General features: G+C 38.6%; 2 protein-coding genes across 2 annotated transcripts in view; both read left to right on the plus strand.

Moving 5' to 3' along the window:
- The window catches only part of LOC126515114 (olfactory receptor 13-like), a 13403-nt gene extending 11353 nt beyond the window's left edge, over window positions 1-2050 (plus strand). Inside the window, 1 exon segment of the mRNA XM_050164466.1 lies at window positions 1528-2050. Within this exon segment, the coding sequence (XP_050020423.1) occupies window positions 1528-2050 (523 nt within the window).
- A 10789-nt stretch (window positions 2051-12839) lies between these two features.
- LOC126515115 (olfactory receptor 2A1/2A42-like) lies at window positions 12840-13787 on the plus strand. The gene has a single exon (XM_050164467.1). The coding sequence runs from the start codon at window positions 12840-12842 to the stop codon at window positions 13785-13787; it is 948 nt and encodes a 315-aa protein (XP_050020424.1).
- Window positions 13788-17730: the final 3943 nt, after the last annotated feature.

Genomic DNA, 17730 nt, shown 5'->3' on the forward strand with positions numbered 1-17730 from the left:
GATAGCCACAAACAGCATAAAATATCTTGGAGTAACTCTAACCAAGGAAGTGAAAGATCTATTTGACAAGAACTTTAAGGCATTGAAGAAAGAAATTGAAGAGGATACCAGAAAATGGAAGGATCTTCCTTGCTCTTCGATTGGGAGGATCAACATAGTAAAAATGGCAATTCTACCAAAGGCAATTTATAGATTCAATGCAATCCCCATCAAGGTCCCATCAAAATTCTTCACAGATCTTGAGAGGACAATAAGCAACTTTATATGGAAAAACAAAAACCCAGGATAGCCAAAACAATCTTATACAATAAAGGAACTTCTGGAGGCATTACAATCCCTGACTTCAAACTCTATTACAGAGCTACAGTTATGAAAACAGCGTGGTACTGGCATAAAAACAGAGAAATCGACCAATGGAATCATATAGAAGACCCTGTTTTTTAGCCCACAAACCTATGAACACCTCATTTTTGATAAAGGAGCTAAAAGTATACAATGGAAGAAAGAAAGCATCTTCAACAAATGGTGCTGGCACAACTGGATGTCAACCTGTAGAAGAATGAAAATAGACCCATATCTATCACCATGCAAATAGAAATAGAAAATAGACCCATATCTATCACCATGCAAATAGAAATAGAAATGAAAATAGACCCATATCTATCACTCAAGTCCAAATGGATCAAAGACCTCAATATCAGTGTGAACACACTGAACCTGATAGAAGAGAAAGTGGGAAGTACTCTACAACACATGGGCACAGAAGATTGCTTCCTATGTATAACCCCAGCAGCAATGAGGCGGACAATGAGGGCTGCTGAGAAGCCAAGGACAATGGCACGGGGTTTTGATCCTACTTCATGTTCTGGCTTTGTGGAAGCCTAGCCAGTTTGGATGTTCACCTTCCTAGACCAGGATGGAGGGGGAGGACTTTGGACTTTCCACAGGCCAGGGAACCCTGACTGCTCTTTGGACTGGAGAGGGAGGGGGAGAGGAGTGGGGGGAGGGGGAGAGGGGCGGGAGGATGGGAAGGGAAATGGGAGGCTGGGAGGAGGCATGGTAGATCTTATTTTCAGAAGTGACAAGGTTCTGGGTCAGTACCTGCTGACATATTTCCCTTCTTTATTTATGTATGTTTTTTATTAATTTATTTATTTATTAAAGATTTCTGTCTCTTCCCTGCCACCTCCTCCCATTTCCCTTCCCCTCCCCCAGTGAAGTCCCCCTCCCTCATCAGCCCAAAGAGCAATCAGGGTTCCCTGCCCTGTGGGAAGTCCTAGGACCACCCACCTCCATCCAGGTCTAGTAAGATTTCCCTTCTAAAAACTGAATAACAACAGTAAAGCTTGAGGAGATGGACATACAACTTAATTATTTGATAAGTAATATTTTATTAATTTACTAGAATAAGTTTCTAAAAGTGTATTTTAAAAGTACTCCACACCAAAAATACTGATGAAAATAAAAATTAAAACAGATGTTTTAATATGATTCCATCTCCTAGTACTCTCTATCTCTCCTTCATAGAGAAGTGGAAGAAAATCAGACAATGGTCACAGAGTTCATCCTGTTGGGATTCTGTCTTGGTACGAGGATTCACCTAGTACTTTTTGGATTGTTCTCACTCTGCTAAACCTTTACACTGTTGGGGAATGGAGTTATCCTTGGATTAATTTACCTAGAATTCAGACTGCACACTCCTATGTACTTCTTCCTTGCTAATCTGGCCTTGGTTGACATTGCTTATTCCTGTAACACAGTGCCACAGACACTAGTCAACCTACTGGATCCAGACAAGCCAATCTCCTTCGCTGGATGCATTATACAGACATATCTCTTCATGGCATTTGCTGTCACAGAATGTCTTCTCTTTGTGGTGATGTCCCATGACTGGTACGTGGTCATCTGTTACCCCCTACACTATACTGTTATCATGAACTGGAGAGTGTGTGCTATCCTGGTTGTTGTCTCCTGGATATTTAGCTTTCTCCTGGCTCTGGTCCATTTAGTCCTCATCCTGAGGTTGCCCTTCTGTGTTCTTGGGCTCTAGTTTGGCAGCGCCATCATCATGTATGTGGCCCCCAAGTCCCAGCACCCCGAAGAGCAGCAGAAGATCCTTTTCCTGTTTTACAGTTTTTTCAGCCCCATGCTGAACTCCCTGATCTACAGTCTGAGGAACACTGAGGTCAAGGGTGTTCTCAGGAGGGCAATGGGCCAAGAAACACATTCCCAGTTGGTGTGATGTTTGAACCACATGCTACAGTAGTTTGCTCCAATATAAGTCTCCAATTGTTAACTAAATACAGAAACATCCACATTGTCTTTTTTCTATACCTGATGAATAGAACACATCCTCCTTCTACAGGTTCAAAAAATATATAAATGAGTTGTCTTATTGACACAAGGCTTTATCAAACATGACTACTTTCTAATTGAATTGATGTGGAATTATATAATGCTATTACATAATAATTATGATTGTAGTATTATTATTATGTTATTATATTATAACTCATTTTCTAGGCCCCAAAAGTTACATGCCATCAAACCTTGAAGTTAATTAGATATTGTCACAAACTGCACAAGATTTAGAAGCAAAACAAGCTATACCCAGAGAAAACCCCTCACACACTAGTCCATTTTGCAACTGCACTTGCCTAGTTCAAGAAACACTCTAAGATATGTAGTTACTGTGCTTTGTGAGACCACAAACTTATATATTAAAACTATTGACTTATATTAAAGTCTTAACTTGTTTGCTGAGTGAAGGAGCAGAATTTAAAAAAAAAAAGAACTATAGACAATGAAGTCACTGAAGCTTCATTTATACATTGGGGATTTGACTGGATAATCAGTAGCTAGTGAAAGGGTAAGTGTGAGCACCGTCTTTTTGAATAAGCTGAGAGTGAGAATCAAATTAAACTGTTTGAGTAATGCAATATTCCTTTACAACTGTACAACGATGGACGCAATTCATATCTGTTGCTGACTTTTCTATGCATTGTTTCCCAGCATCTTTCCATAAATTCTTCTAATTCTATTAGTCCTGATGTTGGCCACTGCCCTTCAAGATCATCTCACCCTCCATGAGAAGTTTTGTGGAATAGAGTTAGTAAGTAGCTGACTCTGGAGCTCAGTTAAAAACTAGAGACTAGCATCAGTCACAATATATTTAATGTAGATTCTCAATGTGTTATCTATGAAATCTTTTAGTGTATATGAACATGTATTTTCCTGTCTACTTGTGTTAACTCCTATAATAACAGATATATATGTGTATGTGCCATGTATGCATACGTGTACATGTTTGTGTGTGTGTACATTTGTGGGATGTATGTGTGTGTAGGCCAGCGATCAACTTTGAATATCATCCTCTAATGATCTCCTTTTCAGTTTTTGATACAGGATCTCTTTACAGAACCTGATGCTTGCTGTGTTGGCTAGCTAGCCAGCCAGGCCAAAGAATCTACTGTACCTCTTCAGGACTGGGGTTACTTGTGTGTGCTTCCATGTCTGAGTTTTTGTGGGTACTGAGGATCTGAACTCAAGTATTCATGCTTATGTTTCAAGCACTTAACAGAGACATATCTCTAGTTGCTGAAGTCCTTTTTCAAATTGTTTTGAGATATAATGTACTCTCATTTCTCCAGTCTTTCTAAATGCCACTATGAGGGCAAATATTGGAAGTATTTTTTAAAAAATGTAAGTGTTTTTCATTTGGATATTTAGGTTCTGTCAAAGAAGAGTATGGTATTTTCCCATTCTTGTGTTCACATATTCAACTTTCCACCACTGATACTGGATATGAGGACATTCCCCACAAACTAAGCAACCACTTCTCCAGTGAACCGCAGCTACATGTCCTCCATCTGAACTCTAACAACTCTCTCATACTAGGTAGTGCCAGATCTCTTGAATCAATGACTCTTCTCACAAGACTACACCACTTCAGTTGGATATGACAAGCTCCAGTTCTGATAGATTAGGTATAATGTGGGATTCCATTTTCATATTCACTACAGCCTCAGGAGTTGCTCAGATTTACTTGGATGTATCTCCTTTGGGAAAACATGACCAACATTAAATGTAAAAGGGCTGGGTGATGGAGCCTTGTGTTGATAGTTATTGCCAGGCACATTGTAAAGAGGAGCGCTTTAACATCAGCTCATTATGAGAAAATAAACCCTATCATGAGTGCTGCCACTTTTCTTCCCAGGATCTATGCATTCCAAATAAATGTGTGACATTTGAAAGTGAAATCAGTCAGGACACACAGTTCATACTGCACCAGCACTCCCCACTCGGGACACTTCTGTCACGCTGCCCTGAAGATTCACCCTCCCACATCTTAGTTATTCCTCCCACTCTAAGGAAAAGCTCCTTTGAGAATTTCTCTGATGATGGTTTTCTTTGAGTACTGGTCACACCCTCCTGCTTTAGTTAGGATCTATATGTATTACTTTTAGCTAGTTCTGGAAGTGCTTTAAACAAAAGAGTTTTGAATGACCATTAGAACCAAATAGTGTTAGGACATCAATATATATATATATATATATATATATATGTGTGTGTGTGTGTGTGTGTGTGTGTGTGTGTGTGTGTGTGTGAAACATATATATATATATATATATATATATATATTACGGACTATACTGTTGATTTTATCCATTCCTATACCTATGTAGCATTCTTATTGTTTAAAATTGTAAATACTTATCCAGAAATTGTGTAGCTATTTCTCTCAAATTGAAACTGAATTATTTTCTCCTGGAATTGGTGCCCTCTTGACTTAAGAAGTGAATTATTGACTAAACTCAGGAAGAAAACAACTCACAAGTCTCAACATGGTTCTGAAATTCAGAAAATATATAACACCGCTTTCCAGAGTTGCACAGTAGCAACCACTGCTACAGAGTAAAACTTATTGTCCAGCCACACTGCCTGCAAGTCAAGTAGGCGATTTCAGAAAGGCAGCCTTCACTGTGTCCTCACCCACTGTCAAGGTAAGCTCTTCAGAGATGCCCTTTAGTCATCTACAGTCTTTTAAGAAATGCTCCAATATTCACTGGTCCAATAAGCTAGGCCTGGGTGGGTCTGTTTTGTTGGTCTGTCATCTGTGCTCTGTCTGGACAAATGGATATTTGGTTACATCTCCCAGGGAAAGCCAACACAGGATAAATGCTATCTCAGTTTACTTTTAAGGGAACATAGACAATTTGTGTGACAGTGATAGCTATTGGTGCTATGTCCTACAGTATATAAAATTTGGTTTTTGTTGTATCCCCAAATGTGAAACTTAATTAGTATTCTCTAATTTTTCAGATTTATAATCCCTAATATATGTTAATCATATCAAAATGTTTTCTAAAAGATCTGATTCACACATATTTTTCAGCCTACTTTTCCACAAAGGCAATTTTCTTATTTATGTATGTTTGAAAATATTAGAAACATTAATCAACAGATTGGTTTCAATTAAACTTTGTCTCCTTGCTATCCTAAACTCCATATGTTTATGTTTTTATGTGTTTATGTTTCACAGAGACAGCTTGTTGAATCACAGTTTTTCTAAATTTTTATACAGTAAAAAATATGTGATTTTGGTACATATTTCCTAAACTTCCATTTGTTTGCCATTATGAAACTGAGTGTTTACCTTGACCCGAATCAAATGTTAAGTCTCTTTCACTAGAATAACGTCATTGGTTTATTTGTTTCTTGTTTCTTGGTTTTTTTTCTTTGTTTTTTTTTTTTTTTTTTTGAGACATGATGCCTCTGTGTAACACAGCCTTCAGTATCCTAGAGCTCCATCTGTATACCAGGATGGTCATAAAAGCACAGAGATTCACCTGTCCCTGATTTCCAAGTGCTTGGATTAATGGTGTGTGCCACCAATGTTTGGCTCTAGAATGATTCTTTGTGACTGGTTGTTTATTGGTGAGTATTCCTTATGGTGATCATAGAATTTTTATTTATAACAGCTGCAAATCTCCTAGATACAAAAAAAGATAAAACATTTATGGAGTGTCCTTTAGGGACAGGGATCTTTTGTATAAGAATTAGTTGCTTGATTTCTCTAAAGGCAGTGGGCTTTGTTCTCATTATGGATACATTTTCATGATAAAAGTGTCCATGACCTACAAATGTGATGTGGGATTCCCATCTCTATGCTATGAACATGTTTTATTACCAATGGTTAATAAAGAAGCTATTTTGGCCTATGGCAGAGCAGAATATAGCCATGCTTGAAGAGATATATGGAGAGAGTAGGCAAAGTCAAAGCGACACCATGTAGTTGCCAAAGAAGAAGGACACTGAAAACTTACCAGTAGGCCACATCCTCATGGCAATATGCAGATTAATAGAAATGGGTTAATTTAAGATGCAAGAGCTAACTAGGAATACTTGTAAGCTATTAGTGAGTATTGTAATTAATACAGTTTCTCTGTGATTTTCTGGTCTGGGTGGCTGGGAAACAAACAAGCTGACTCTACTAACCAAACAGCGCCTACCATCTGGGGCATGGATCCACTTAAGACCTAAAAAACCTAAAATTAAAAGGCTTCTAGACCTACAAAAATAGGAGAAAATTGGAACTGGTTGGTAATCACAATTTTTCAGATAGGTTCTGTTTCTGGAGGCGAGCAGAGGCATGGTTCCTTTGAGAGAAGACTTTTTTTTTCCTTTTATTTTTTTATTTTTTTATTTATTTATTAAAGATTTCTGTCTCTTCCCCACAGCCGCCACTTGATTCAACAATAGCAGAAAACACTGTAGAGCTTCTTTAAAGGTTTCCTGGTTCGTGCTGGCAGCACTAACTCTGGCTATTTTGGGAGGTCTTGCATCTAAACGGGATTTTTGAGTATGACCTTAAGTGTCTTTTGGCCATTTGAATTTCTTCTGTTGAGAATTCTCTGTTCAGTTCAGTGCCCCATTTTTTAATTGGGTTAATTAGCTTTTTAAAGTCTAGTTTCTTGAGTTCTTTATATATTTTGGAGATCAGGCCTTTGTCTGTTGTAGGGTTGGTGAAGATCTTCTCCCAGTCAGTGGGTTGCCTTTTTGTCTTAGTGACAGTGTCCTTTGCTTTACAGAAGCTTCTCGGTTTCAGGAGGTCCCATTTATTCAATGTTGTCCTTAAAGTCTGTGCTGCTGGGGATATACATAGGAAGCGATCTCCTGTGCCCATCTGTTATAGGGTACTTCCCACTTTCTCTTCTATCAGGTTCAGTGTGTTCAGCCTGATATTGAGGTCTTTGATCCATTTGGACTTAAGTTTTGTGCATGGTGATAGATATGGATCTACTTTCATTCTTCTACAGGTTGACAACCAGTTCTGCCAGCACCATTTGTTGAAGATGCTTTCTTTCTTCCATTGAATACTTTTAGCTCCTTTATCAAAAATGAGGTGTTCATAGGTTTGTGGGTTAAAATCTGGGTCTTCTACTCTATTCCATTGATCGACTTCTCTGTTTTTATGCCAATACCAAGCTGTTTTCAATACTGAAGCTCTGTAGTAGAGTTTGAAGTCAGGGATGGTAATGCCTCCAGAAGTTTGTGGCTATCATGAAAGGTGATGTTTCTCTGATTTCCCTCTCTCTTCCTTATCCTTTGTGTATAAAAGGGCAACTGATATTTTGGAATTGATCTTGTATCCTACCATGCTACTAAAGGTGTTTATCAGCTGTAGCAGAGTGGTACTAGTTGCTTAATGATGAAACGGACCCACTGAGTCCCTGGAGCTGGGGTGGTAAGCATGGTTTGCAGAGGCATTGAATATACTTCTGCCATGTTTGATAGGGCAGAACCAACTGGCAGGGCTCTGGAATTGGTGCTATCCACGCCCACTTTTCATTTTTTTTAAAAAAAAAAAAAAGGTGTTTCTGGTCAGAAAATGATTACCGATACACAATAAAAACACATTCAGACAATAATTAAACCTCTGAATGAGTCACGCAGAATGACAAGAATAGCCATTTGGGCAGGAAACTGCTCTTGCCTGGACTGCTTGATGCTATGTTGTATGGGCTGGACATGCAGGACCCACAGAAGAGTGACTGCTGAACTTTACAAAAGATGGGATGGTCCTTCAGGGTTCCTGCTTCACAGAAGAAACTGCCAGACATTCTGCAGAACACAGAAAAAAAGCAACTGATGAACTTTGCCATTACAAAGCAGAATAGATATTCAAATTTCCTGCTTCAATGAAAAGTCTGCTCAATATTATGAACCTATAGGCTGAAAATGGATGCCCCAATGTTACAGAAGTATTTGGGGTGACTTTTGAGGCTTCGAGATGTCTCTGTCAATTCTAGAGTTTTGAAAGTTGCTTACAATGCACTTCCTGTTTACTTAGATAATACTATATCCTTCTTCAGTCTTTGATGGAGTTAAAGAATAGATATAGTTATAGTTTTCCCTAGTTATGATAAAAGACAATGTAGATATGTATTTTAACTGTAATTCTTGCTTGATTTTTGTTTTTATATGTAATTTTACTATCTTAAAGCTAAAACCTTTCTTTTCATTTAGACATAAAAGGGGAGATGATGTGGGATTCCCTCAATATGGTATGAACATGTTTTATTACCATTGGTGAATAATGAAACTGATTTGACATATAGAAAGACAGAATATTGCTAGGGTTGAATAGATATATAGAAAGAGTAAGCAAAGTCAAAGAGATGCCATGTAGCTGCTGAAGAAGAGCACAAGAACCTTACCGAGAGGCCACAGCCTTGTGGAAATACACAGATTAATAGAAATAGGTTAATTAAGATACAAGACCTATCTAGGAATGCACGTAAACTATAAGCCAACAGTACTGTAATTAATATAGTTTCTGTGTGATTATTCAGGTCTGAGCAGCTGGGGAACTAATGAGCTGTCTTCTTTTATAAAAAGGTGGAAAATATGTGAGAATCTCCCATTGGGTTTATGTTTAACCCCAGAAGATCAGTATCACAATGCAATAAACCTACTGTGTTAGAAATTTACTATTGTATCAACTACAATTATTATCTCTCCAATACCCAATATCCTAAAAAAATAAATAAAAATAAAAATGCTTCTGGCATTGGGTGTCTCCATCTTTCTGGAAGAGACATAGCTAATAAAGAAACCACCTTTTAGAGACTCTGATCTTCCTAGGAAAGGACAGATTCCGAAGTAGATCACTAAGAACTTCCCAGTATATTTGTGCCTTAGAAGGTACTGCCTTAAATAAGATCCCCCAAAGTCTCTCAGGAATACTTCCCCCATCCTGGAACTACCCAATCTTCCTTATGTTTTTCTAAGCAGCTTAAGGACACCACCCACATAGAGTGCAACTTGCAATCAGTTGTGTTTTAGAGTCATTTTTTTTTTCTCCAAGTGTGCTTCAGCCCAGGGCACCCAAATACCTGCCAAAGCAGTTTGACTTAAAGACTGGAAGCCAGCAGCTCCTCCAGTGGTCCGGTTTCCTGGCAGGCTTACCAGATTCCATGGAGACTGGGGACAATGCTATTCTGGAAATTATGAGATCAAATACTGAGAAGTAGTTAGGGACTCTAAAGAGAGTTGTAGTCTCAGAGGTGCTGCTGGGTGGTTTTGTTTCCTAATTGTATGCTGGGGACAAGAACAGAAATAGAAACACACAATTGCTTTGTTGCTTCTTTCAGCAGAGACAGGCACACAGGATGTTTCATGGCATAGCTCTTCATGTGCCCAATCAAGGGCTGCTAACTAGATTGGGCCCTGAGGGAATACCATCTCCGTTCCTGAGGACATGACTGCATTTCAGTCAGAGAGGTTTCTGCAGCTCCATAGAAGATCTTAGGAGATAGGATTTGTGCTAGCTTCTAGCTGCTTCCTGTTGAAATGTTTGTGTTTTATGTTCAGATATGTTATATGTGTTTAGGGTTCACTCACTAAATCCTCCCGGACTGGTAAAGCTACTAGGACTCGGTTTGCTCCCTCTTTGTTATTACCACTCTTTATTAATCAGGTTGATTTAACATTAAATTTTAAAACATGGAATTTTAAAAACATGTATAATTTTAATTATTTTCAGTCAATATAAGTTCACTTTGTGTCAATAATGCTTCTATGAAGGTAGAGACAGCATGTTTTCATTTTTAAGAAAATTATTTCTTTGCAAGGTGTGGTATTAAAGAGGTGGTATTGGTCTAGAGTATGTTCCCTGCTTTCTAGAATCTAGTTTTGAAAATTTTCTTCAGAAAAACTGTTTCCATGCTCCATCAATGTGCAAGTACATAAAGCATGAGCCATTATATCTAAATATTCTTTATTTAAAATTAAATATGTAACTGTAATACAAGCAGAAAATTTTGCTAATCAGATGTTCCTTTTTGTATAGTCACCTGTTCAAGTAAAGGGATTTATTCCCAAGGACTGTAAACAACATGAAATGACAGCTGGAAGAGCTCTTCAGGAATCCTAACAGGTAAGGTGATAGATGGCCAGTCACCCACACATCCACGTGGCATGCAGACATCTAGAAACCTTGCTCTTCCTGGTGTCCCTTGTTCCTGTCTCCTGAAGGTCATTTTGTACCAACTTCCAAATGTTTCCTCATAGACATGGTGTCTACACTCCACATCTGTATCCTCCCTTCTTTTTTACCTTTTTTCCAGACAGGTATTTTATGAAAGCAATTGCATTTGAGCTTACTGGTTGTTCAAATCTTCCAGTCGTATCTCTGGGAGATTATATCCAACAACTGTAATGACCTTTTCACTTCTAGTTCATTATTCTCATTAGTTATATGTACATTTTACAATTGTTTAAGAACCCAATTTTGTCTCCCATGCCAATTCCTCAGTAAACACTTATTAACATATCCTTTGCTACAGATAACTGTTAAACTGCGGACTAACCAAACTCCATGTCATCCCTATTAACCAAACTTTGTGTAAAGTCGCTAAGCTTCACTATATGTTGCCCAAGCAATGGAATTGGCAAATTTCTCACCAGAAACCACATTGTATTTCACAAGGTTAAGTGAGGAAAGCATGGTCCAAAATCACAATCAGAAAGTTTTTTGTAAACTATTTATACCTAATTAGTCCATTCAGATTTCTGTAAAGTGACTAGCCACAATATCAATTTGTCAATACTTTTTGAATTTCCTACTTACAGAGAATTATAATCCTTGATTCTGAGGTCATCTTGCTCTTTTCTACTGTCCATTTAAATAACAAATTACTTAATTTCAGGTTTATGGAATACAAATCTGGAATGTTCAGTGTCTATTCCTATAACTCCATTCAACTGAATACTGACTACCGTACTTTCTAGATGTAGAAAAAATATATAAAGTGAATTAATAATTTTTTCAGTGACTCAGTTACCCAATTATCAAACTTAATTTCAGGTTTTACATATGGTATTCATTGTCAATGGAAAGGATTGAATTAAAATAAAATGAGTAGGACAGGCAGAATGGACTTAGCAGGTAAAGGATCTTGCGGCTAAGTCTATCAACCCAAGTTCATTTCCCTGGAACCCACATGATGAACGGAGAGAGTTGCCTTCTGGAGGTTGTCTTTTGACCTCTGCACATGGACATGATAAGAATAGTTTAATAAAATGCAACCATTCTGTAAGCCTTAAAAAGAATAAGTTAAATGTCTTTCTGCCTTATTTTCATTTTAGACTATTTTTGTTCTGATAAAACCAAGAAGGGGAATCAAAGCAGACTACTATTTGGAAAACCCCAAATCATGAGCACCCTTCAAATCTCCAGGAGTTTATAAGAACACAGATCTGGACTAGTTCATTGTCTAGTCCTGTAACTCCATTCAACTGAATTCTAACTGCCCTACTTTGTATGTGTAGAGAAGTAGAAAAATAGGTATTATATTATATTATTGCATTAATAACTCAGTTACCAAATTATCAAACATTGATTTGTGTTCATTTATCAAGACAATGATGCACATTTTACATGAATTTATATAACAATAGAATGTATGTTTTAGACAAATAAAAGCAGGCATATATAATTTCATATAGGACTATAGTTAGATTTTATTATTTCTCCTACCAACTTCCTCCACACTAACATTTTAAGGGTGTGCATGAGCTAAACTTCAGTTTCTGCTCCTGAAGGCATCCAGTTATTCTTGCCCATCAAAAACAGCCTCTATACTCCAGTTACAATTTAAATTTTGCAAATGTTTAAATATTTGTAACAACAATCTGATTTCTACCAATGCAACCTACAGTTTCTATTTTTCCTGACACTACCCTTCTAAAAGTTCCCGTACTCTTTTATATAGCAAGGTGGCACACATGAGACTCTGAAGATCTCTATTTCATGTTTTATGTTTGTACATAAAAGTTTGGTAGGTTTTATAGAGGGTTTTGGGTTTTAGTTTGTGTTTTGGTTTTGGATTCTTTGTTTGGTTTTGGGTTTTTCAAGACAGTTTCTCTGCATTACAGCTCTGGCTATCCTGGAACTCACTTTGTAGTCCAGGTTGCCCTCAAACTCACAGAGATCCTCCTGCCTCTGTCTCTTGAGTGCTGGGATTAAAGGCCTGCGCCAGCATTGCAGAGTCGGTTTGGTAGTTCTTAATGACATCAGTGCCAATGGTTCCAGGCCAGTAACTCCTGACTTATTTCCCTTCTAAAAACTGAACAACAACAGAGAAACTTGAGCAGATGGACACACAATTTAACTGTTTGTTAAGTAATATTTTTAATTAGTTTACTTGAATACATTTCTAAGAGTATATTTTAAAAGTATTCTACACCAAAAACACTGATGAAATTAAAAAATAAAAGAGATGTTTTAATATGATTGCATCTTATAGTACTCTCTATCTCTCCCTCATAGAGAAATGGAAGAAAATCAGACAGTGGTCACAGAGTTCATCCTGCTCGGATTCTGTCTGGGTCCAAGAATTCATCTAGTCCTTTTTCTACTTTTCTCTATCTTCTATATGGTAACCCTGTTGGGGAATGGGAGCATCCTTGGAATAATTTGCCTGAACTTCAGACTCCACACTCCTATGTACTTCTTCCTTTCCCACCTGGCCATTGTCGATATGGCCTATGCCTGCAACACGGTGCCCCAGACACTGGTGAACCTCTTGGATGAGACGAAGCCCATCTCCTTTGTAGGATGCATAACACAGACCTTTCTCTTCTTGGCTTTTGCACACACAGAATGTCTTCTCCTTGTGATAATGTCCTATGATAGGTTTGTGGCCATCTGTTATCCCCTACACTACACTGTCATCATGAGTTGGAGAGTATGTACTATCCTGGCTGCTGCTTCCTGGATATTTAGCTTCCTTCTGGCTCTGGTCCATTTAGTCCTCATCCTGAGACTGCCCTTCTGTGGACCCCATGAAATCAATCACTTCTTCTGTGAAATCCTGTCTGTCCTCAAGCTGGCCTGTGCTGACACAACGCTCAACCAAGTCGTCATCTTTGCAGCCTGTGTATTCATACTGGTGGGACCCCTGTGTTTTGTACTAGTCTCCTACACACGCATCCTGTTGGCCATCCTGAAGATCCAGTCAGGGGAGGGCCGCAGAAAGGCCTTCTCCACCTGCTCCTCCCACCTCTGTGTGGTTGGACTCTTTTTTGGCAGTGCCATCATCATGTACATGGCCCCCAAATCTCAGCACCCCGAGGAGCAACAGAAGATTCTTTTCCTGTTTTACAGTTTTTTCAATCCCATGCTGAACCCCCTCATCTACAGCCTGAGGAATGCTCAGGTCAAGGGTGCTCTCAGGGGGACCCTGTGCAAAGAAAGTCACACCCATTGGTGTGATGTTTGAACTAAAGCCTCAGTAGTTTCCTCTAATCGTGGTCCCCAATTATTTCCTAAATCCAGAAAAGCTCACTATTGCCTTTTTATCTGTGTCTAGTAATATAAGACCACACACTTTCTCTTAATTTGTAGGAAAAATACTACATTTGGTGCATTTGTTGACTTTTTATGAAATGAGGTTTATCAGATATAGTTATTTTTATTTTTAGTTGAATTTATTGACTATAAAATTAAACAATATTTTGTTTTCTGGATCTCCAAAATAGAACAAATTCTATCAGAATTCTAATTACATGGCCTCACAAATTATACATGCCATAATATCCTGAAGAAAACAAGGTACATTCAATGCCAGTAATCCCAAAGTCCCATGGTAAGTAAGTTATACTTACCATGTCCAAGAATTACTTAGAAGTTTCTTCAAAACCCACAGATACTGAAAGAGCTTTAACACTGTTTATAGATTTGGTAATCCTGGTTCACCAAAAATTAATAAAGGGGCAAACATGAGCATTGTCTGAATAAGCTGAAAGGGGAAACCAGATTAAAAACAAGTAGTTTGAGGACTCTATAGAATAATGACCTATGATTTATATATGTGCACAGACTCTCTCCGTAAGTATCTTCCCAGCATCTATCCATTAGCATTTCTACAGTCCAGATGCATGTCACTGCCCTCCTATGGAATTTCTCAGCCCTGGAAGTAAGCTTTACAAGGTAGTGCCAGAATCTATCTGGCTCTGCAGCTTGGTAGTGGGTTGAGCTTTGCTGATTTGACCTAGTTAACCAATGCCTGGAGACTAGAGATCTGTCCCCAGAAATTTCGAATGTATTCTCAATGAGTCACCTCTATTCTCCTGTCTTGAAACAAGATAGACACTTGTGTCCAGAGTCTTTCCCTATGTCACCATGGTGGCAAATGTCTGATGTGTTCAAAAAAAAAAAAAAGACTGTGTGCTCTTTATTCAATGGTTAATCAATAATTCCCCCACTCTTAATAAAGGTGTATAAATGAAGACACACAAGGTCAGTCACTTACTAAGTGTAAAACACTACACATTGATAGAACTTCACATGCATCATTTCATTTGGGCATCATAAAAATCCCACAAAGAAGGTTCTGTCATCATTTTTTTTCTTGGATGTGTGTATTCCATGTAGCAGCACAGATTGGACTCTGCCTTAGAGAGTCTTACTGCCAGATCCTCTCTACTTAACCACATATCTATCAGTACCAGCGCTGTCAGACATACTAGGCTAGATATCCAAAGATAGGATACTGGGAGTAAAGGTGGATTCTTCACAGCTGAACAGTTTTCATGATGAGTTTGCCTGAACTCCAAAGTCTAATGGGCTAGGGGTCAGGCATGAGGGGCTGATTGTTCTTCATAATAACACTGGTAGTCAAAGAATTATGACACTTTTAGAGAAACACAGAGCACAAAGTTGATGATATAGGTGTTTCCCTTTGAGCCTGGAGATTTATCCAGCCAAAGCATGGCAGGCAGTACTTAGACATCTTCCTCTGAATTAGTCACATTCCATTTTAGATTTGTTCATTCTTTGAAAACTTTCTCTTTTTTTCTTTTAAATTTATTTATTTATTAAAGATTTCTGTCTCTTCCCCACCGCCGCCTCCCCTTTTCCTCCCCCTCCCCCAATCAAGTCCCCCTCCCTCGTCAGCCCAAAGAGCAATCAGGGTTCTCTGCCCTGTGGGAAGTCCAAGGACCACCCACCTCCATCCAGGTCTAGTAAGGTGAGCATCCACGAAACTGCCTAGGCTCCCACGACACCAATAGGTCCAGTAGAGTCAAAAACCCATTGCCATTGTTCTTGAGGTCTCAGTAGTCCTCCTTGTCCGCTATGTTCAGCGAGACCGGTTTTGACCCAGGCTTTTTCAGACCCAGGCCAGCTGGCCTTGGTGAGTTCCCGATAGAACATCCCCATTATCTCAGTGTATGGGTGCATCCCTCGCGGTCCTGAGTTCCTTGCTTGTGCTCTCTCTCCTTCTGCTCCTGATTTGGACCTTGAGATTTCAGTCCGGTGCTCCAATGTGGGTCTCTGTCTCTGTCTCCTTTCATCGCCTGATGAAGTTTAATATTCTTATGGAGAAAATATTACTGATTAATCACACCTTCCAAAGGAGTTGCAAAGGAATTGCAAAACTATTGGGAAAGAAATTGGTTATTTTAAAATTATCAATTATTAAAATTAGTTATGATGTGTGTTACTCTTAGTCCGGTGAAAAGTGGAAGTTACAAATCTTACAAATGAAGTGCCCGCAGTTACAAGACCCTGTACTATGAAATACCATGAATAATGTTGAGATATTAGTTCTCCTATTTCAAAAGGATAGAATGTAGTCTGTGGTGCTTTGAAAGAAAATATCTCCCAAAGGACTGGCAGTACTAAGAGATGTGGCCTTGTTGGAGTAGGTGTGGCCTTGTTGGAAGAAGTGTGTCATTCTGTGGGTGGGCTTTGAGGTCTCCTTTGTTCAAGTTATGCCCAGTGTGGTAGACAGTTCACTTCCTGTTGCCTGAAAATCAAGATGTTGAACTCTCAGATCCTTTTCCAGCACCATGTGTGCCTGCACACTGCTATGTCCCTCTATGATGATAATGAACTAAAACTCTGAAACTATAAACCTGTGGGAGCCCACAGAAGTGTTTTTCACCTTGAATAATGGTCAGAGAATTCAGGTCCATTCTTGCTCCTTTAAGGTTAATGACAAGAGGTTTGACTTAAAATGTGGCTATTAACAAGATATCTTGACCAAGGGCGTGGCTGCTTGCCTCTTTGGGTATTAAGATGGCCCACAGAGGTGAATCTGTTCCATCTTGACCAAAGATCAGAGAATTCAGGCATATTCCTGCTCCTTCAAGGATATGACTGGAGGTTTGATCCAGGGAGTGGCTACCTATAAGATGCTTGGCCTAAGATATGATTGCTGCATGTCCTGCCTAAACAACAGAATATTTAACTCAGTATATACTTGCTTGATGCTTCAGGTATTGAAGAGGTAATTGCTGTTTATTCTTTGTATCATGTTAAAGCAGTCTTTTGTCCCCCCCCCCAGCTTTTCTGGATTGGGGTATATAAGCATATGGAAAATAGATGTGGGAGATTTCAGTATATACTGAATCCCCCCAACTCTATTCTTTGTCTCTGTCCTTTTCTTTCATATCTCTGTTCTTTCTGCCTAATATTTCTAATCCACACGCCCCTACCCTGAAATGTGTATACCCTGGTACCTGGCATCGCCACCTCAATAAAATGTTTTTCTTTATAAGAGTTGCCATGGTTATGGTGTTTCTTCACAGTAATAGGCACCTTAATGAAGATAGGGTCTCTAGATGAAGTCAATTCCTGAGCCACATTCCACTGGTCCCCAAGGTGTCTCTTGATACCCTGTGGCTGACCTATAAAACTTCACTTGTTCTTTGATAGGGACTGCACTCCAATATTTTTTAATTACACAATGTTTTGTGCCTTCAGATTACCTGGAGCAATGATAAAAATATAGATTCAGATTTGATAGATATGAATAAAATGAGCAAATATTTGAATTTTTAATCATCTCTCTCGTCCTGCTAATGAGCTGACTGACAGACCACAACTTGATTATTTATACTGAAAACTCTTTATACTTGACTTATTATTCTTAGAAAATGTAGCAGGAAAATGAGAGTTTGCATGCATTCTCACAGGGCCTCACAGCTGTGCTGTATCATCAGACCACAGGAAGCCTTGTGTTCTTGCTTCTCAATAAGTTTTCATTACAACAGCTCTGTTTAATTTAAAATTTTCTTTTGTTTTATGTGGTTGTTTCTTTTTATGAGGGAGTTGTTTGTTTCGCTTTGTCTGTCCTATCTGTGCATTGGCATTGCACCCAAAGGACACTGATGAGCGCAATTTTTAGAGTCCTTATAGAACAGTCTGAGAGATAAATG

Source organism: Alexandromys fortis, unplaced genomic scaffold (genome assembly GCF_014885135.2).
Source record: "Alexandromys fortis isolate MF-2015 unplaced genomic scaffold, M_Fortis_MF-2015_v1.1 scaffold_133, whole genome shotgun sequence".
Classification (NCBI taxonomy): Eukaryota; Metazoa; Chordata; class Mammalia; order Rodentia; family Cricetidae; genus Alexandromys; species Alexandromys fortis.